This window comes from Microtus ochrogaster, unplaced genomic scaffold (genome assembly GCF_000317375.1).
Source record: "Microtus ochrogaster isolate Prairie Vole_2 unplaced genomic scaffold, MicOch1.0 UNK11, whole genome shotgun sequence".
Classification (NCBI taxonomy): Eukaryota; Metazoa; Chordata; class Mammalia; order Rodentia; family Cricetidae; genus Microtus; species Microtus ochrogaster.
The window spans coordinates 4,375,481-4,397,794 of NW_004949109.1; the positions used below are offsets into that span (position 1 = coordinate 4,375,481).

A 22,314-nucleotide genomic window follows, 5' to 3' on the forward strand; every position below is an offset into this window, starting at 1 on the left:
TGTGCTCATGCATGCATGAATGTGTGTGAGTGTGTGTGTATGTGTGTGCTCATGCACGCATGTGTGAGTGTGTGTGTGTGTGGTGAGTGTGTGTGTGCGTGCGCTCATGTATGCATGTGTGTGAGTGTGTTTGTGTATGTGTATGTGTGTGCTCATGCATGCATGAATGTGTGTGAGTGTGTGTGTGTGTGTGTGTGTGTGTGTATGTGTGTATGTGTGTATGTGTGTGCTCATGCATTCATGTGTGAGAGGGATCATGAGGTAAGCAAAATCTTTTCTCAGTAATCCATTGCCCAGATAACTAATTAGTACTATTGCCCTCCTGTCCTGGTAGTCATTCCTTCAGTCCTTCATCCCTCAGTACGGCTGCACCTGAACTTTGGGAGATGCATCCGACAACACCAATTAGACAATGAACATTAGCAGACAAACCCATTTCTCTTGTATTTTCATGTTTTCCAAACCTAGCACATAATAGTTCTTACACAGTGTCTAGCATAAGAGTAACAAATATTTTAGATTAAAGTTAAGAATAGAGTGGATAGTTAGGCGATATATATTAAAAAAAAAAGTCAGCATCAAGTTCTGGTAAAAGAAGGAAAATATTCAAACCAGGACTGAGTTTGGCTTTAGTATCTGCTGCCCAGCCACAACATTTCCTGAAAATATATTTAGACCACTGTTACTCCAGATCAAAGACATAATTGCAAGTATTATATGTGGGCCAATTATCCAGAATTTAATTCATGCATTTCTATTTCTTTTTGTCTCACTTCTTGCTTCAATCCACAAAAGATAAGAGAGAGTAAAAGGAAGCCGTGTCCTCTGATGGTTCAGTTCCACTCATTGCCTATCATGGTCCTGAGTCTACAGTGGGGACACCCTGCAGACGCTTCTAAGGCTGGAAGTTGCCTGGCTAGAAGGCCCACGGGTTTTGATCTTTTCTTCAGTTTTTTAAGACAGGGTTTATCTGTGTAACAGCTTTGGTTGTATTGGAACTATCTCTGTAGACCAGGCTGGCCTCGAACTCATTGAGATCCTCCTGCCTCTGCCTCCCAAGTGCTGATATTAAAGGTGTCCACCAACAGCCTGGCTTGATCTTTTAAGTTTTCCTATCCTTTAAAAATTGTACCATCATTTTAAAGTGTATTAACTTTTTTGAAATTTAATTATCAAGTTACCTTTTAATTTAAAAAGAGAGCAAAACTTATGTGCCATGGAAAAACTTATAATCCAAAGCAGAACATGTGTGATAAGACTCATGCAAATCTGAGACTTTTACTTTCTTTTATCAGGAGGTCTAGAAATCCTCGAGGGGAAAATAATTCAAAATTCCAAGAGTCATCCTAGTCATATATTGCAAATTCAAAAGAGGACGATGACGAAACAAAAACTAAATTTAGTGACATTAGGCCTCAGGAGTTAGAATATATTGCTTATGACTTTATAATAACACATCTCATAATTTAAAGCCTAACTAATCCATAAGGTCTTCATCCTTGACTTTAATATTTCTGTCTAGCTGCTTGGCATTATGATTACACTTTTACACATTAAAAATTAAGAAATTACGCAAAAAAGACAGTGGTTGCATAATGACTGCAAGCACCACAGCAAATGATATTTGCTCCATCTGACTTCAATGTTTAGCGATTTATTTTGAATCAGAACACAAAGGCTAGAAATAAATAAGCAGAGCAGAATACTCAATTTGTTTTTTCATGACTAACTTGTAGCCACTGAGTGCCACCTACAGGACAAAAGCGATCCCTTACAGTTACGCTTTCAGCTAGGACTTAAGTAGTGCCCTTAACTGCCAGCCAGCTGTGGGCTGACATGTGCATCTCAAACTTTTACCCAGCCCTGGATGCACATGGGAGTAAACGGGAGTTTAAAGTGTTTAGGCCCCTATAACAAGGATTCTAGTTAGCTTGTTCAGCAGTAGGGCTCTTCTAAGGGTGGCTACAGGAGGTGACTGCAAAGGTCTGAGCGAACGGAGGAGTGCTTAAGGTAATGTCAGCTTCCTATCTTCTAGGGACACAGACCAATCCATATTCACAATGCTTATGTTTATGCAAAACTTCAAAAGTAAACGTACTTATTTAAAATGACCTCTACAGATGTGGAAGTCAGAGGGTGACCTGCAGCAACAGATTTCTCCTCTTACCATCCTTACCTAAAATTTTAAAATTACTTTTAGAGAATTAGTTTTCTGAAATTCATTTTCCTGGGTAGACTTGCAAGTACTTTAATAAGGGTTTTTCCTAATACAGTGACTGTACAAAGTACTCTTAGTATTTTATGGTTTAAAATATGCAAATTATATTCATTTATAAAAACAGAAAAACTGTTAGGATAACTAGATATTTCCTAGGCTGTAACTATGTAAGAAATCATCATCAGAAAAAGACAAAATGACAAGCTCCACAGTGCCTCTGACTCAAATATCACCTCACTCTTCTAGAAAGAAGAGTGGTGGCTCTCCACCTTCCTAACGCTGCGACCCTTTAATATATGTTGACACCAACCATAAAATTATCTTCGTTGTTATTTCATAACTGTAATTTTGCTACTGTTATGAATTATAATGTAAATAATCTGTGTCTTCCAATGGTCATAAGCAAACCCTCTGAAATGGTCGCTTGACGCCAAGGGGTTGCGACCCACAGGTTGAGAAGCACTGCTTTAGCGTAACTAGTTCAGTCAGTTGCCAGCTTTCAGGCTCAGTCACTGACCAAAGCCTCCCATATCTTTCCATCTCTTCTTTCCTTATCAAATGCTGGTGGCCCTCCAACCTGATGTTCTGTTAAGAAAAAGAGCCATCCCGGGTCTTCTCCACCACATGAAAAAAAAATCAAATTTGTTAAGTAGTTCGATCTTGAACTTCAGCTTCTAAAACCATGACTAATAGGAAGTTTTTTTTTAAAGTCAGAACCTTCATCAGTTTTTTTCTTCTTATTTTTGTTCTGTTTTGTTTTGCTTCGTTTTTTCAAGACGAGGTCTCTCTGTGTAGCCCTGTCTTTCCTGTAACTCACTATGTAGTCCACTCTGGCCTCTAACTTAAATCTGCCTCTGCCTCTGCCTCTGCCTCTGCCTCCTGAGCGCTGTGATTAAAGGTGTGAGCCATCACTCTGAGCTCTCAGTTCCACTTCTGATCACAAAAGAAATGTGATCAGTAGACATTTCTGGGGATCACTTTTATTTTTGGTTAAACAAAGCAAATACTGAGGGACCTCTACAAAGGAAATGCCTTGATCTTAGAGCTTCCCACAGAAGGCTGGGAAATACACACATGCACATGTGCGTGAGCATGCACACACACACACACACACACACACACACACATTTCTATGTTCTTTTATTGTATTGCACAGATCAACTGAATAAAAGACATCCCGTGATGCTGTAGAGCAGTGATAGTTAAGATGTATATATCCTAGAGCTATAATAAAGAATCATCTAGGAAGGGAGGGGTTTTACTTGAGCTGAATTTCAGAAAAGTAAAATCTAACAAACTTTTAACACCAGACAGACTTCCAGCATTCACTGGAATTTACTTTACAATGCCGATGATTAGAGAGCCCAGTAAGTTTTAGCCAATCAGACTTGAAAAGATGTCTAAGAATGGTTTCAGGGCCCTTTACTCACCAATTTGGACCAATTTTACTCCCCTAAAGCTTTTGAGGATGTCTTTCTTATACAAATCACTCAAAGTTCACATTTCTGAACAAATACAATCTCATACATACAGCCAATATACTGTTTACTGTACATTAAATTCCTTTGATTCTGTTTAAAGGCCCCAAAGCAGCTGATTTCCCACAGCCTAACAGTTAGCATTATGCCATTGCGAGTTTAAAAATTCAGGAGCGGAGCACTCAGCTCCAGGTAAGAGAAGCAAACAGACGGAATTGCAGTTGCCAAAGGACAATGGCTGACTTACCTACGGCTCGCCGGCTTCTTTTCTACTGCGCCCTCTCCAGCTGATTTCACATTTTCACTTGTGTCTTTTTTTAACCTTTTTGCAATCCTTTCTCTCATCAGGGTCTTTTCATCAGCATCAATGCATTCATCATGCTCCGCACTCTCATCCTCGCCACCCTGGAAAAACTAAAATGAGTATCTTCTAGGCATTCCGCTCCCTTGCTCTTCCAGAGACTCATCTTAGATGCTTGCTGGGTTCTAGACCATGTTTAGTTTTAAACCAGTAAGGGCCTGAAGACTCTTCTTCCACTAGGATAGCCCTAGTATCCTGCTCCAGGCTAGTAACATATGATGGGATCCCGAGAGGGATGAGCAGCTCACTTTACACCAGTTGTCTGTGTGGCACTCCCTCTGCACCCCCAGTCTCATCCTCATCCCCGCAGGAAATGTGGTTCTGAGGGCTTGGCCAGCATAACATCAACCAGGAATTCATTCAACTAGAAGAGGTGAACTGCAGTCACTGAGACTTAAGCACCTTCGGCAAAACCCACCAGTGTGCCCTGCACCACAGCAAAACCAAACCAAGCCAAACCCCCTTAGGCTTCTAACCTAAGATTCAGCAGTAACTACCTTCTGAAAGCATGGCTCACCGGAGGCTGGCTACCTTCTCCCTGACAGAGTCTCCTTAGTGTCGTTCTCTTTAGACTGGAACACTCTTATTCTAGATATCCCAATGTTGGCTTTTTTCTTCTCCTACCCCCTTAGTGATGTATCTTGACTTTACTATTAACAGAAGAAAAAAATATAAAATAATACATAACCCTTCCCATCTCATATTCTTCTTTCCTCCTTATTTCTATAGCACTTATTGTTTACGTTTTTTTCTCAGACAATTAAGGAGAATACTCCAGGAAAGCGAAAAGTCTGGTCTATTTGCCTACTATTTTATATTCATCTTTTAGAATAGCTCCCAGCATTACTAAAGAGGAGAGAAAAGGAAGACAAAGAAGAACCTACGACAAAGGGGTTATTTATCTCCTAAGATTTCTTGGCCTGCCAAGACACAGCGAGACAGGCTTCTTGACTTGAGGGTTATGAACCCCTACAGCAGTGTTTTTCAAAGTCTGGTTCCCTGACTTCCCAAATTATTTGTTAAAAAAATAAAATCTACCTAGGCACAATGGCACATATCTTTAATCCTTGCACTTGGGAAGCAGCATCAGAGGCAGCCCCTTCTCTAAGAGTTGGAAGCCAGCTTGACCTACAGAGCAAGTTCCAGCCCAGCCAGGACTATATGGTTAGAGCCTGTCTCAACAAAACAAAAACAAACAAAAAAAAACCCCACATATGTATATACATATATTGATTTTCATATTGCAAAGTATCAGTACAGAATCAATCAAATTATTACTTGATTACATAAATCCCAAGTCTTGTTGCGGACTTAACTGAACCAAAAATCTCTGTGGACAAAAGTTGCATGTGTTTGGCGAGATGGTTAAGTTATACCTGACATGTTTGGGCCTCAGCAGATATAAAATAGATCTTTGCAAAGTCATAAGATTTTATTTGTGACAATAAGACACTTTCTGGGGAAAGGACACACACATTAAAAGGCTCTAGGATCTAAAGCAGGTTAGAGAACAAGCACTCTCCTGAAGTGACCTCACCCTACCCATAAACTGAAGAATAAAGCCCTATTTTCTAGCCCTTATTATTATAACTAGATGTCTTCAAGGTAACTAAACTCAAAACATACAAATTGTTAATTAATTTTTATCTACCACCCAGCCTCAAGTCAGTTCTATGTTTGGTACCTTGCTAACAAGGCCACCAAGCCAGAAACTTGTGGTTCTCTTTGACTCTGTCCTCATCTCCCTCCTCAAAGTGTTCCTCCTTCAGCAGCTTTCCTGCACTCCTTTTCCCCTGGGCTCCTTCCTCTCATTCCTCTGCAATGCTGTCAATGACAAGTTCTACAATGCAAAGTCGGCTGCGGCACCCTTCTTCTTAACCAGTACCATCCCACTGTTATTCATCACCTCTAAGATGAACCCCAAACTCCTTGGCACTGTGATACCACTGTGTGCGGCATGCCATCCTCCATCCCTCTTTCCTCATCACGACACTGGTCATACTGGCCTGTTGTTGGCTCCAGGAATATAACATACTCTTTTACTCAGGAGACTGGCACGGGTCAGTCCTTTATATTCAGCCCTCTCACTTCTCCACACAGCAAGTTTCTCCAAACTTTAAAGCTTAACTTGTACTTCCTGAACAAGGTGTGATCTCTGCTTAGCTGAGCATCCATGCTCTACCTTCCCAGCTCGATCCAAGTTTCTCTTCTCCCAGGATGTTTTCCTACCAAAGCAGATATTCATTCTCTCTGTTATAGCTAATCAGGGAATCCCCTTTTTGATTGTGGTAAATCTCTGTACATGCTAAATTACATACTTTCTTTTGAATTATGCAAAGTATGCAACAATAGGTTTTATCCTAACATAGGATTTATATAACTTGAAAACCTTTACCATTCACATAGGACAAGAAAACCTCCCTTCTGTTTATCTTAATTTTTACTATATTTGTGTGTGTGTGTGTGTAGATGTACACTTGCCACAGCTTGAATGTGTAGATCCTTTCTCTCTCTCTACCCTGTGAGTAAGGAAACTGAGCTCCTGTCCTCAGGCTTGACAACAAGTACCTTTACCTACTGAGTCTCCTCACGGGCTTCTCCTTCTGTATTTATCATTGTTAGCTAGTACTAAAGGTACCACCTTAAAAGAGCATCATCTCCAATACGGGTGTAAATAGGAATATACTATTATAAATAACTCCTCCATGGACTTCCCGTAGCATAAAGGATACCCAGTCATCACTTTTAAACTTTTAACATAAATAAAATCAAAACATCTAAAATTAGAGTATTCACATAATGGTATGAAACAGAGAAAAGGCAAGACAGAAATTCATATGTAAGATTGCAATTCTATGGGGAAATATGCAAATCTATTTGGAAGTAAATAATCTAATAGCAAAAGAAATTATTTCATTTTAAAAATTTCAGGTATTTATATGTTTTTAAAGAAAACATAATTTGTTTGTAGAACTCTGACCAAGCTCTATTTGTACTAAAATGAGTACTCACATCTTCTAAATCTCCCGCTGCGTCATCTTTTTCACTACAAAAATAAGTAAAGACAAACACATTTTAGCTTCATAGTGAAATTAATAACAGCAAGAGTAGACTGGAATTCATAACTAGTTTGCTAGAATTAATGTCTTGTTCTGTTTTTCCACATAGCACTCTCAGAACAGCACTGTACAACAGATGGGAACAAGCTCAAAGAAGTCACCATTTATAAACAGAGGAGCAGACATGCTCCATTAGCAGATAAGCAAATTCCCTGGATTTTTTTTTTTAATACAAACAACCACTATCGTGCTGTTTCATTTGCAGAAAATAATTTTTCTATAGCTTAAAAGGTTCTGGCTAAAGAGACCATATCCTACAAATTAAAAGGATACTAAGAAAACAATATTTGGAAATAGAATTTTTGAAGATGAGTTAATCTCAATACAACATTTTTTTTATCTCTAAGACACTGGCCAATATATCATATGTAATTAATACATTTAACACTAATTAATATCTCACCTCTCAAACAGAAACAACAAAGACAATTAAGACAGATATCTATCAACTATGAAAGTTGTAAGAATTTACACACAGTAAATTGGTCCAGAATGAAGTCACTTCTGCCAGTAGCCTTGCACTCTAATGCTTACTCATGATCCCCAAACAAAAATGCCCCAAAGACAGATCAAACGCAACATGAAATTATTACAACAGTTTCTAGTATTTAGTCTAGCCTAAGATTAATCATTTATCAAAATGTATTATTGTTTTGACTAGGCTTAAGAAATTTATTTTATGAACTCTAGCACAGAAACAATAAAGAAAGCAAAGAACGCAAGAGAATGAGATACAGTCTAAAAACAAAAGTCCAGTTTCGGCACTGCACCAACCTTTCCACAGCTGGGACAGAGCTGAGGTGCGGATCGTCCTTAAGCAAGTCATGGCTGCTTTTGCTTCTCCCCTTCATGCTCTGGGAAAGAATACACAATATAGTTGAGAGCAGGAAACTAAAAGTTTTCAAAATGAATAGTGATTAATTTACATGAAATTTAGTAAGGACATAGTATGATTAGCAAGAGACATGTTACTGAAAGGCTCATTATAACCAAAGTTTTAAAAATAAGAATGCTTTTGCTGACTGAGAATAAGATTTTTATTTGTTTAAATTATTAATTTTTATTTGTTTTTTTTTTTAAGATGCAGTCCTACCATCTAGTCCTAGCCCAAGATGGCCTTGAGTTCTCTAACCAGCCCAGATTGATCTAGAACTCATAATCTTTCCTCCTTGGCATTTCTTGTGCTGGGATTACAGGCATGCTCAAAAAATACTTTTTTAGAATCATCTTTCCCAACAAAAAGTGACACTGTTAAAATGCACTGTGGCTTGCCAGCTCTGAGTGCTTATGATTTACATACAACTGAGTAATTCCTACAATCCATACACAGAAACTTACAAGAATAAACTAAGATAAATGCACACTACTCTCCTTCCATATACAGTCTATGCTGAACAAGACAACTTTTAGGAAGCATCCACAAGCAATCAGATGAGGTTGCTAGTTAACAAATGGAGGGCAGATACTCAGGAGTCTCTCAAACACCTATCAGAGACCAAATTTGGAAGTAAGTGCTTTATTTCCAAAAGTTCACTTCTCAATAATGACATTTTTATAGGCAAAAACAAATGAGGAATCATTCCTACAAAACGTTACACAAGAAGTAGAACTATAAGAATTACTGCTATTGTTCTAATTTATCAAGAGTGCATTGGTGCCAGTCACAGTGCTACACACTGCACTTCTTCCCTTCCTCTTCTCTCTAATGGAAATACACGATGTAGCACATAGCCACATTAGCAGACAGTTTGATGTCATTAAGCTAGTAATCAGGAGTCACAGCGCCAGTCAGTGGAAGAGGATCAGGATTTAAATGAACACACCAAGAGTCTAAATGGATCTATTTCTATGTCATTTAGGTCCCCATAGATACCAAGCACTGCAAGTCCTAGCCTATATATTTCCCTATTGCATATGGGAATATTCTAAATTGGCCTTCTGTTTCACTGATTAATTTGTGAACGGGCCCTAAATTTGATGTATTACTCTAAGATGGGTATATATCTTTAAAAATATGCTTCCATGACAAATAATTATGATTTAAATATTTCTGTATTAACATGTGATTTTCTGGGCTTTGAAGATCAAATCAAGTAAAATAAACATATAGCTTAAGGCTGTTTTTTTAATTATTATTTTGCAGTCTCGGCCTATGCTTCATTGCTAAAAATATCTATATACACGTGCAGAGTCTCCAGCTCTCACAGCAGTTTCTCAGAGTCAGGTTTTACAAATCTTCTAAAGACACACAGTTCAGGGCGCTGTCCTCTGTAAAGCTTCAAACACTGGATCAAGCTCTAAGCCCCTCTTACATAGCAATGGTGCAGTGGGACAGTGCAGAGGGGCGAGTAGATGGCAGTGCCTGTGGCCGCAGAACACAACATTCTTGTCTCTCTGATTTTAATCATCCCTTTAGGGATGGGCGGGGGAGGGGTTAGTGCCCAGACTACTACCGCTGTCTGAAGACTCATCAGGCCCACAGAATACCCTCTGCTCCTTAGGGTGGAGGTGTCAGTTCTGGGGATTTACCCAGGTCCTCATATGGACTTAGCCAAGTGTTCCCTGAAGCTACGTTCTGAGCACAGAAGCACTTTTTAGTTAAGGACATAATATACCATCACCAGGGTTTTGAAAATCATCAGTAACCATAACTACAATCTAACTTTAAAGAGTTTAAAGTCTGGGTTTTTCTGAATTCTATGGCATCTTTAGCTGTTTTGGTTTTCCTGTATCATCTGTTTTGTTTTGCCTTACTACTAGAAACACCGTTTTAGAAGAATCTGATCTTGCATCTTCATTGGTCAGCAGATTTATCGGTATGAGGCCAAGAAAACATTTTTATTTGGGATATATCTCACTTCCTGTAATTCAGTGGAAACCAAACTTCACATCGGCAACTCAAGCCCACTTCAGAAATAACTAATTCCACAGTGTCTTTTAAAGTTCTTACTGAAAGGGCAATAGTTCAACTAACTACTCATTAATTCCTTTGTCTAACTATAAAGACTGAAAACGTGGCTCACAAACAGAAGGGAACACAGCACAAAGGACATGGGACAATACCACGGGTGCTGCTCTAAGTGACCCCCGCCTGGGCTCAGTCATAGCTTCTCAGGCTGAGCAGCAGGGTCGCTGAGGCCCTGGAGGTAAAGGCCACTGAGGCAACAGCCTGAGGCCCTATCTCAAAATAGTAATGACAGCAAAAGATGGCAATCTGATCAAATGAATTTCAAAATCTAATATCCCACAATCATATACCTTTTAGCTCAAAACTTAGAATTGTAAAAGCAATAAACTTTCTAGAATCTCAGAACACTCAGCTACAAAATTAAATAGCAGCCTCATCTATTTCCCAAAAGAAAACTAAATGCACGCACAAAATTTGTAATGCTAATTTGCATTCCTGAAAATCACAGATTTTATTTGTATTTGTTCTTTATTTATTTTATATGTAGGAGTGTCTTGCTTGTTTGTATGTTTGTGCAGCCCCTTCATGCCTGGTGACCTCAAGGTCAGAATGGATCACCTGCAACTAGAGTTACAGGCAATTCTGAATTGCCACGAGGGTGCTGGGACCCAAACCTGAGTCCTCTGAACAAGTGCTTTTAACCACAGAGCCATCTTTCCACAGAAAGATTTTAAATGTTCTTACTACAGTATGTATGTGCTATATGAAATGGGTATGTGTTAATTAGCTCAACTCAGACATCCTACTCTACATACACATTTTAAAACGTTATGTTATATACAATATATATAATTTTGTTTGTCAATTTAAAATAATTACTATTTAAAAAAGAAAGTTCTTCCCAAGTACAGTGTTGCATGCTATAATCCCAACCTTTAGGAGACTAAACAGGAAGACTGCATATTTGAGGCTAGCCAGGTCTACTGAGCAAGACCCTGTGTCTGAAATGAACACAAAAGAAAGAGAGAAAAGGAAAAAGAAAGATTCTTGCTGAGCTCTTAAAGGAAAATTCATTTTAAAGAGCTTAAAGAAAAAAGAATAAACTTGTTTCACAGTTTTTAAAGTAAGCCCTAAAAACAGGAAGAACTCACAAATTAAGTTGAATAATCATTAGCACTCTAGATATTAACTAACTTCTAAAACTGGTCTAGCATGGAGATAGAGGATCAAAAGCAGATTTTAAACACAAACCCTTTCCCACTGCAGTGAACTACTGAAGCACACAGTAACTAGGAAGAATGGAAAAACTTAGAAGAGTCTCAGATTGGAACAGAAGTCTGACTCTCCCTTTAATGCTAATTCTTCCTGAATGACCTATTTTAAGGTCATCATTTGGCTAAAGGGTTTAGATGTTGAAAACAAGGCTAAATATACTTAGCAAACTCCACAAAAAAAGCTTCGCAAGAAAGTCAAAACTGACTGCTAGCATACCTAAAAATGAACAGTGAGTGGGATGGACCTGGAACTTCATACTGAAAAATCAAGAAGCAACAAAATAAGAAAAAACAGCATAGCAGCAAAACAGACTACAAGAAGGAAGATTAAGGCAGAAAGAGCTAGAAGGCATGTTGACAGAGAGGAACAACACTGGTATCTGGGCTCTGACTCTGTGTGTGATCCATGCACATGGCGACCTCTCCAGGCCACGCTGTCCAGTGTTACAGGCAACACTGGTCTAGATGCTGTATTTTGTGTAGATGTGATTAACTTAGACCAGCAGCCTTTGGGATTATCTTCCATAATGTGAGTGGCCCTCATGTAAGCAACTGAAGGCCTTAAGAGCAACTGTGTATAAGAATTCCTAGAATGAAAAATGACATAAAAACATGCCTGAGTATCCAGGCTCCAGTTTAAGAAAACCAACTATTCTGTCTTGCCCTACATATTTCGGACTTACAGTACTAACATACAGAAATTTACAAATACTGGTATTACATTTCAATTTAAGAGTTTAAAAAAAGAAAGAAAAAAAATATCAGGCACAGATTGACAAGATAGCACCCTCTGGGCAAAAGTACTGGATTAGCTAGACCCCATCCAACAGCACTATCTCCCAGGTTAGATTTCTTCCCGTGTCATAGTGACACCATGAGAAAGTCAACAGAGAGCTTCTCTGAGCACGAGATATGGTTATTACTGCACCCTTCTATCATGCAATCCTATCCAAAAGGAAACAGGTGAGTCTGTTAAGTCACTTAGCCAGGGTCTCAGTTTCCTCTGCTATAAAGAAAGGAAGTTGGACTAGATCCCTTGGAGCTATAAAATCCTATGATTTCAAAGAGGTTTTCATCAGGTAGTACATAGATACTGAAGCAAATAAAGAAAAGCTAATCCACGTGGGAGAGACACCTTGTCATGCACAAAGGAGTGAGGTGAAAGAGTGTGTGTAACCTCACACTGATAATCCACAAACCAGAGGGGACTCGGGTTTCTTCACTCACGTACAGTAATGCCTCAGTTGAGACCGTAACAATTACAAACTTACAATCTAGCTCTGGAATAGCACTTACCACTGAGGAGTCACTGAAAAAAGAAACCTGATAAGCAAGTGAATAATGGAGCAATTATTTTTAAGGCTTTTAGAAATATTTAATTTCATGCAAGCACTGAAACTTCAAATCGTTCTGTCACTAAAGGATTCACTTGGCCCTGACTCTAGTTATTTCAACACTTAGGGACGAGACTAAATTTGAAAACCACGTCTATTCCCTTTTCTTATCAAGGTATCATTTTACCAAAAAAGGAAAATGTATTTGAAACAAGCTCATGGTCTGAACAGCACATGAACAAATAAACACAAACAAAATTAGATTTGGCTTTTATCCAGATCTTAGAGCAATTTCTGTCCTTTAAGTCAATTAAAAATGACTTAAATGAGAATTTCAAACTGCTTTTGTTGTTTTATTTTCTCAGATGTAACTACCCACTTGTCTATTGCATGGTAGATGGAAACAGAAACAGATAAATGGGCCGGAAGAAGCTGCTAGTCACTAGGTCGGGGAGACTCGTGTACCCTGAGCTTGCTCAGGCTGCTTCTTAGGAAAGACACTGGCCAGTTCTGTCCAGCCCATGATAAGGTGCCTCAACAGCTCTCCATATGCTTGGACAAGAGAGTAGCAGCTTCTAAATAGCAATTGTGATCACATTACAAATCATTCAGCTTTTAAAAACCAAGAATAAAATACCAATCATAACATAAGAGATACCATTCTATTTAAAGACACAACCTTCAATGGTGTCTTTCAGGAATGTTTAATGTATCAAAGTACCTTTACTCACAACCTAGCATGTATATCTTACTTTTATGTTACACAAAGAAAATCTAAAAGTGAAAGATATCACTCAAGATCACATAGTGTCAGGGGAAAGTGAGTCTCAATGAATTTGTATGATCCCAATGACATTGAATCTAGTGAATCCAACGACACTGAATCTACTGTTGATTCAGAGATGCACAGAACCTGCCTTCAAGGAGCTCATGGCCCAGAACTATGCTCGGCCATTAAGCAAAGAGTATAGAGTGCAGTACTGGAATGCTGAACAGAGAGTACAATCACAGCCTTTCTTGATAATAAATCAAAAAGGCTGCTTTGCAAAGAAATGCAGCGTAACATGAATAACAGACATTAGGTTAAACCCAGATCAGATCTAGAAACACTGGAAAAACCATTTAGAAAAGATGGCATTTTGAGCGTTGAAAATAAATATATCCTAGCATCTAGATGTGGACCAGGATGCTTCAGACAGGAAAGCTGCAGTGACCTACATAGAGTCCCCATTGTGATGATTCTGATATTTCTCTGCTGTGAACTGCAGGGGAATTCACTGGTGATAGTTTTACCAAGCCTCTTATTAAAAAGTTCTGACTCCATGGATCTGAGAAGAAAAAAAGATTACCTCAAGTGACTGAATCTGAAGTAATATTTAGGAAGAAGGGTTGGTGGGGAGTCAACGAAGCCATGGCTATGGAAACATTATACTTCTCGAAGGTAACTCTGGTAGCTATGAATAGAAGGAAAAGAGGAAGAAGATGGCAGACCCATGGGTAGATAGGGCAGCAGCCCAGGCCAGAGATATGAAAGGCTTAAACAAGGGTAATAAGCAAATTATAAAAAAAGAAAAGAAAAGGTTTGATTTGAAAAACTTCTTCAATGAAAGCTTAACACCATGCACTAGGGGCTGGAGAGATGACTCAACGGTTACGATTTTTGGCTGTTCTTACAAAGGACCCAGGTCCAATTCCCAATACCCACATGGCAGCTCAAAACTGTCTGTAACTCCAGTTGCAGGGGATCCAACATCCTTACATAGACATACATGCAGGTAAAACACAAATGCATGTAACATAAAAATAAATTATTAAAAAACAACAACCACAAAAACACACCAGCACTGACAGTGCAGCTGGAAGTCGGAAGTGAGGCTCAGGTGCTCTGGAGAAACCGATATGAGGAAACAGAAAAGTCGCAAATGAAGCGAGGTGCGGGGGATAGAGTTTCACCCTGGCCAAGGGCTGAGAAGCTGGACAGCTATCCGTAGACGTATCTAGTAGACACCTGGAGGGGAAAGTGAGCAAGCCAGGATATGCTGATATGAGGCAGGATTGTATCACAGCCCCTCTCCCTTCTGAACAAGGTCAGAGTGGAGAGCCACAGTGGCACAGCCCTGGGGGAGTAATTCTCCTTGAGAATGGCAGCTTGTAACTTCCCTGGGGGAGTGAAAGCTTTTATTCTTTCTCAGTTGTTGGGAATGTGTCAGGTTTACAGAAGAGGAAGCCAGGGTTTCAGTCTTACAGAAACACAAGCTGATTTTGGAGTGGAGGTTCACAGTATGCAGTGGAATTTAAGCATCTTATTTTTCTTCCTTGGAAACAGAAAGCAGCAGAAGAAGACAAGCTTTGAACATTTAATTTTAGCTAACCAGAAAAATTTCAAACTAATTTCCTAGTCCATCTTAAAGTAATTATAAGCAAAATTTACTTTATTACCAGAAACACTATTTCAACAAAAATACAAGACAACTCCATCCTCCCATCTTCTTTCTCCAAGACTGCTGGACCTTAACAAGCAGGCCAAGAGCACTGAGCACAAGCTCTCCACCCAGAACCCATGCACCAGTGAAACTTCTCAGCTGCATCATGAACCGCTTAGGCTTAGCGAGATTTCTGCATCACTCACAATCATCCCAGAGGTCTAAGAAGCTACGAACCTGTATCCCCAGTTCTCACCCCACTACCTCCTAATTAGAAGTCCCCTAGTACTGACAGCTACACAATAGGAATAGTGGCTACACAGTATAATTGTTGAAGAATTACATAAAATAAACATTTTCTAAGTAGAAGAAATACACGAATATAGTATAGTGTCATTTTTACTTTGATGACAGGCAAATAGTCAAGAAAGGCATTACTAGTTCACCTTGGAGACTGCAGTGACAAAGAAAAGAGGCAGTGAGGAGGCAGCTGTGGAGCGAACTCTTTTTTTTCTGATAATATTTTTATTACTTTATAAATAATACCAATCAAAATTTCCACTTCCTCCCCTCCTCTCACTTCCTTCCCTGGAGCAAACTCTTTAAGCAGACAAGAAGAACAACAGAGGAAATGCAGCGAATATACCAGAACAAAAAGAAAAGTGGGATTTGGGACACCATAAGAAAGGCACAGTTACATAGGGAAACTTGACATCTTGTCTTGTGACAGGATTATAAAGCTCAGGTTGGCCTCAAACTTGAAATCCTCCTGCCTCTGCCTTTCATGTGCTAGGACCATAGATATGCTATACTATGCCTGCAGAACTTGACATCTTTAGATAACATCAAACAAGGAAAACCAGTAATTCCCAGATCTAGCCATTATGGTTTTGTCTGTTCACAAATAAACACCCAGAATCATGGCGTATAGCATCCTGTACTTCTCATTCTGATGAGGTACAAATTTGAATCAACAACAATGTAACACTAACCACTGGCATTTACAGAAGATAACTCCAACACCAAGGTGACAGAGTAATTCTTGATGTTTGTAACAGAAAAGCCTTCATTTAAAAATGAATTTACCTTTGGAATCTATTATATAAACATTTCTTGAAGTGAATCAAAATAAAGGTAGAAAGGCAAAAGTATTATTCAGTCTCTCCGAGAATCTAGTGTGCTGGTTATAGGTAAGTAATAACCGATCTCATATTACTAAAATTGATATGATAAAAACAAGCAAAATATAGGGACAATTTCTCTTTTCCATATGCCCATTTTAATAAGGTTTTAATGTAAGCATATAAGAGAGTGTTAATGTATTAGTTTCCTCTGATACTGAAGCACACCTTCCTGCAGGGAATTATTTTCTTAAGCCAGAAGGTAAACAACTCAAAATAGCTTCAGGAAGTCCCTGAAACCTACCAGATTCACTAGGCCCTTACCACCCAAAGGAAAACAATAAAGACCACTGAGAATCACTCTCAGAAGAGCCAAACTTCAATTAAGATTCATAAAACAAGGGGCTGGAGAGATGGCTCAGAGGTTAAGAGCACTGCCTGCTCTTCCAAACTTCCTGAGTTCAATTCCCAACAACCACATGTAATGAGGTCTGGTGCCCTCTTCTGGCCAGCAGGCATACACACAGACAGAATATTGTATACATAACAAATAAGTATTTTTTTAAAAAAAGACTCTCAAACCAGAATATCTGGAACAAGCAAAACAATACCCAAGTTGTTTGGAAGAGCTTTGGGTTAACTGAGCCACTTGGAAGGGACACTCTGTTGAGCTGCCTGCTGGCTGTGCATCATGCTGTTTCCAGCTTTGTGAGCTGTCATCCATGCTGAGATGAGTTTGGTCATGTAGCTGTCTGAGTTATTTCTGCTTCTGTTAAGTACCCCTTCACCCATAAGTAACCCCAATAAAACTCATTGGTTCACCAAGATGGACTTCCGTGGTATCTACACTTTGGTTTGTTGTGAGCTCCCTATCTGGGATGAGTAGATATATGGAGTATCTCCCCAGGAAGTTCTGTTGCACAAGTGTCTGCTCAGTGCTCAGCATGACCCTTCCTGAGCCATGCTTATGAATGATGAAAACACAGGATAAAGAAGACAAGAACAGCTATAGTGTACTTTTCCATGTGTCTTACATCATAACCAACACAGAAGAACTGGGTTATGAAGCTTAATAATTACTAAAGATGCTAGATCTAATTCTCAGGAAGTTCACTTGCTTCCAAGAAAGGAATGCAAAGCACAACATTTGGAACCAAAAGCCTCTGGAGGTGATTTTCTTTGGATGTAAATATCACAACCTGCTCCAAAAACATGCAAAATACTATAATGTTCTAGATGATTTGTGAAGAAACTAAAACTGAAGAAAGCCACATACAGAGGTTAATTCCTGCTGTAGCATCTTACTAGGTATGTGACTTTGAACAATTACAATTATAATCCACAGGTATTGTTGTGAACTTTGTTTTACTTACAAATAAATCTAAGTATTTATAGAAGGTTCACAACAACATCTATCTCAAAAGGCTGTGACAGAAATTAGTTGAGAATTAATGACACAAACACAATATATGGAAATAACATTAAAACGAATATTAAGCAATTGAGTCACTGATTGTTATAATAATGATAATCATTGCCATATAGAAAAATAAAAGACAAATAGCAACTAAAATCTGAATCATAAAATTGAACCATTCAAAATACTTTAAACTGGTTTCAACTGACAAAAACAATCAAGAATAAATTAAATTAATATGAACAATGTTTCTGTGAGAGCAAGCCAACTCAGAATCTGTATGGATGACTCTACACAGCAATACGATACACGCTTACTGTGTAAGTGAAGTCAACTGTACTGCTCCAGGCAGAGCAGGAGACACAAAAATGCAAAGCAAAGGGCAAGTGGGAGTCTACCTGACTGACTCGGTTCACTTCCTCCTCTTCCTCCTCAGCTTCTTCTCCAAAAGAAAGTAAACTAAAGTTTCTATCAAAACAGAAAGAAAAGAAAATTCAGGAGAAAAGTTAGATGAAATTCATAAATATCCCATTCTCAAGCAATAACACAGGTATCTAACAAAACCATTTTATTTGGACAGTTTCATTTGTCTTCAGAGGAAGTGTTCCAGCACCTACAATTGTAAGCAATTAGATCACTAACACTTCAACAAGTACCCTCAACTAATTACCACAGATTCCCTCCGGGTATTACCGTGGTGCACTCAGTCATATAGGTCAGAAATAAGCTTCTGATAATTATCAAAGCTAGAAGGAACCTGGAAAGCACTATAGGGGAGTAATTAATCTATTTTAATACCTGACAGATAAAGCTTAATGTTTTGAAACTAAGAAACAAAAAAAGTTGATGGGTAAAAATTATCTCAGGTCTTTCAAATTAAACAACAAAATCTCGGGTAAAATGAACTGTAGGTTATTAAAGCACTCTCTTGAGCTTTGGAAAAAGTAAAACATTTGGTAGCAATGGAGTTTTTTTTTTTTTTTTTTTTTTACATCTACATGCAAGCAATGATGACACATCATCCCTTGCTCTGAATGAAAGGGATGTTTTCATTCACTGTTCTGAATGAAGACAAGATAACAGAAAACACACAAAGAACTCAGACTTGTCATCAGTGAAATGGTAATACTGAAACACTGTATCCTAACCCGGTGACAATGACCTTCTAGCAGCATGGAGTAAGAAGTCAATGATGGGCTCAAAGAAAATCAAATATACAACGCTATAAAAAGTGATTTTTCCATAAGACAAAATCTACTGTTGGTTAAAGTGCCTGGCTCATATTTGGCAAATTGCTAACACAGTTTAATGTATATGCTTTGTGGGAAGCCAGTATGCACGGGTTACCTATACTTCAGGGTGTCTTTCTACACAGTTAACCTTCAAAACAACCACTCTATTTGCCATGAGACGACCAAAGTTCAGAGATTAATAAACTTTGCTTAAGAACCAGGTGTCGCAGGCCCATACAGAGAATTGTCTAAATATAATACTGATAGATTTGATGCTACAATTTAGCAAAATGGTAAGTTGAAATCTAACTATATTATTTTTAATGAAACAGAAAAAATATAAACAACATTGGCATAAACTAACTTTTTTAAAAAATAAATTGTTATTTTTAAGAAAACAATAATAGAATGGTTTTGATCAAAAATATTTATAAAAAAGTTATTTTGAATACCAGTAATTACATAGCGCATGCAATCCTATAACACACACTAAAAATATTCATTTTCGTGTTCTTCCCTCCCCAAATTCTTTATACTAAGGATACATTAACTTACAAACTAGCAAATGTTTCTCAATAACTCAGCTATATAAATATAGTGAATACTAAATATTTATTAACACATGTTAAATGGCTACTGTGAAAATAATTTTTAGTTTAAGTTAAATAATGTCATTGCATGTAAGAAATGTTCACTTTAAGCCGGGCGTTGGTGGCGCACGCCTTTAATCCCAGCACTCGGGAGGCAGAGGCAGGCGGATCTCTGTGAGTTCGAGACCAGCCTGGTCTACAGAGCTAGTTCCAGGACAGGCTCCAAAACCACAGAGAAACCCTGTCTCGAAAAACCAAAAAAAAAAAAAAAAAAAGAAAGAAATGTTCACTTTAAACGCACATTTCTCTCTCTCGCTCTTATAATTCTGTTAGCTCTGATTCACAATGACATTTCCTTTTTAAGTAAATAATGATTACAAAAACAATTAAGTAAAATAATGTCACTATTAAAGTTGAAGAAAAATCTTTCTAGTATGATTACTTTGTGCCTTTGGGTTTCAATTTCTTTATTTCTTCCTCTGGTTTCTCTTTTTTGGGCCTTTTAATTTCTCTTGGAATGATGTCATCAAAAGGATTAAACAAAACCTACGAAAAGAAGCATTTTGAAGATATTATTCCAGTTTTTAAATTTTACAACAAAATGAAAAACAATATTAAGTGTACTGACATTGCTGTCTAAATCTTCCCTACATAAATTTTATTAGTGCAGTGGTGCACAGGGTACACAGTGCACTTCCAGTCACATGGCCTCATTGATCACCCAAAACATTATGCTCTTTTCAAGTAAAAGTTACTTAATCCTATAACTATTTTACAGAAAGAAAAGCATAAGGAACCAACTCAGACATTTGGACTCCATAGCAAATGCTCCTAAGGATTACCTCACTTCCTCAATAAAGAGCAACTTAATTCAACTAAAATCCACTTCTTTGAGCAAAGAACCCTAATTCCTTTAATTTTTCATTATGAGTTGAGCTTTTCATTCTTTATATTATCACTTAAAGTTTCATATCAGAAACACACACACACACATATATATATCAGAAATTGTTCTTAAATATAGTGTCTCACAGAAAGCTCTCATCTAATGGTTTAAATGTATCTCTTTAATGGCATCTAGCAGCCGTGTTCCTACCTCACAGCTTTTGATTCTATGTGGATTGCGGGGCCTTTCTTCATCATCGATGTCCACTTCTGTCAGGCGTAGCATGTTGTATATTGTGTCCCCTGTGACCTACCAAACAAAACATAGGGCCACAAACATTTCTATTCAACTTTTTAATAAATAGAGGAATTCTGAAAATACTTTAAATAAATAGTAGCCTTCTGAAAAAGTATTTTTAAATAATAAAAGAAAATATTTATATTTTTACCGTATGTACAATTAACAATGTTAATTGGTAATTGTTAACAGATGGGCTCAGTCTCTTAATAAGCCCTTATATGTTTTCAGTGTATACTAACGTCAGTTACTAAAAATAAACACACAATGTCCACCTTCTTATTAAATGACAGTTCACTCAAATATTACAAACAAGTTTGAACTTAAAGTAGCTTAAGCATTAACAGTACGAAAAACACTTTGCAGGTTATTGCCTAATTGAATCTACACAAATACCCTAAAATGAGAAGTAATTTTACAGAGGCTCAAGGAAGGTACAGACCCGACAGTGGGAGCCTCTCTATTTAGACTGTTGTGCTGTATGCTCTCATGCTGGGTTATATAGCAACAATTGTAAAACATAGTACAAGATAGGAACTCAAGACTCATCTTGCTGATAAAAAAAAGTTAGAGGTAGGAAAAGTCCATGATTGCCAAAAAAACCTGGATTAGGAATGCATCAAAAGAACATGACAGGACATATTTCTTGACTCATGTCCTTAAGAAATAAGTACCAATGTTACATTTTATGGTTTAGATAAGACTTGAATTCAAAGGTTCAGTTGTTCAACTGTACTGAATTATTACCCTCCTTATAGAGTCAAAACCCACTTTTGCCTAGGATGTAAGGAAGCATTCTTACTGAGCCAGCAGAGGGGGCTAAAAAGCTATTAATGCCTACTATGTCTAAGCATTAACTACAGGAACATTCAGATGAGAAGGGAAGAGGATGAGTGAGCGATGCCTTCAAGATCCCTCTTTATAGAGACTGTTGAAAATCTATGGGAAGATTATCCTCTCTGTTGTTAAACGTCAGGAGGATTAAATCGATACTGTTCAAAGTAGAATTCCCAGTAAAATTATAAATACTAATAAAACTTCCACTTTAATTTTAAGGGAATCCATCATTGGTAGCTTTAACCTATAAAATAGTTTTGGGTAAGTGTCTCTTTAAAAGTAGAAACAACACTGGCTAAGTGGCCATAAGTAGCTAATGTCACCACTTTGAGAAAGAACACATGTAGGCCATGACAAATGACCGACTTGAAGCACCCAAAGTTCAGGTAGCCCTTTACAGCTCATCACAATAGGAACATACACCATCATTTTTAAAAAACAGTAAGTAAATAACTATAACATGTTTGAAGGCACTCATTATAAAGTCAATTGTATCTATCACAGAAGCTTAAAGAATAACATAAAGCCAAAACCAAACCATATATTTAACATATATAGACACTAACCTTTCCAAAGATGGTGTGCTTATTGTTAAGTTCATCTGCTCGACCCAGAGTAAAGAAAAACTGGCTGCCATTATCATGTGGACCAGCGTTTGCCATGGCAACCAGTCCTCTCCTATTAAAACGCAACCGCGAGTGAAATTCATCCTGCAAAAATGAAAGAGATTTAGTGACTCTTCTCAGTCATAAGACCCTTCATGTTCAATCAGCTACGCAGCAGACCAGGGAGGCTCAGACAATTTCTAATCAAAAATGC

The 22,314-nt window shown here is 37.9% G+C and overlaps 1 protein-coding gene across 2 annotated transcripts in view; it reads right to left on the reverse strand.

The window, feature by feature from the left end:
* Window positions 1-22,314, reverse strand: part of Cwc27 (CWC27 spliceosome associated protein homolog) — a 168,318-nt gene that overhangs the window by 131,704 nt on the left and 14,300 nt on the right. Inside the window, exons 5-11 of one of the 2 annotated variants that reach the window (XM_026788996.1) lie at window positions 22,062-22,205; window positions 20,572-20,670; window positions 19,918-20,021; window positions 18,052-18,121; window positions 7,951-8,030; window positions 7,070-7,103; window positions 3,944-4,110 (exon numbers count right to left, since the gene is read on the reverse strand). In XM_026788996.1, coding sequence (XP_026644797.1) covers window positions 3,944-4,110; window positions 7,070-7,103; window positions 7,951-8,030; window positions 18,052-18,121; window positions 19,918-20,021; window positions 20,572-20,670; window positions 22,062-22,205 — 698 coding nt within the window. The remainder of the gene's footprint in view (window positions 1-3,943; window positions 4,111-7,069; window positions 7,104-7,950; window positions 8,031-18,051; window positions 18,122-19,917; window positions 20,022-20,571; window positions 20,671-22,061; window positions 22,206-22,314) is intronic. The other variant, XM_005366588.3, reaches the window with a different exon arrangement.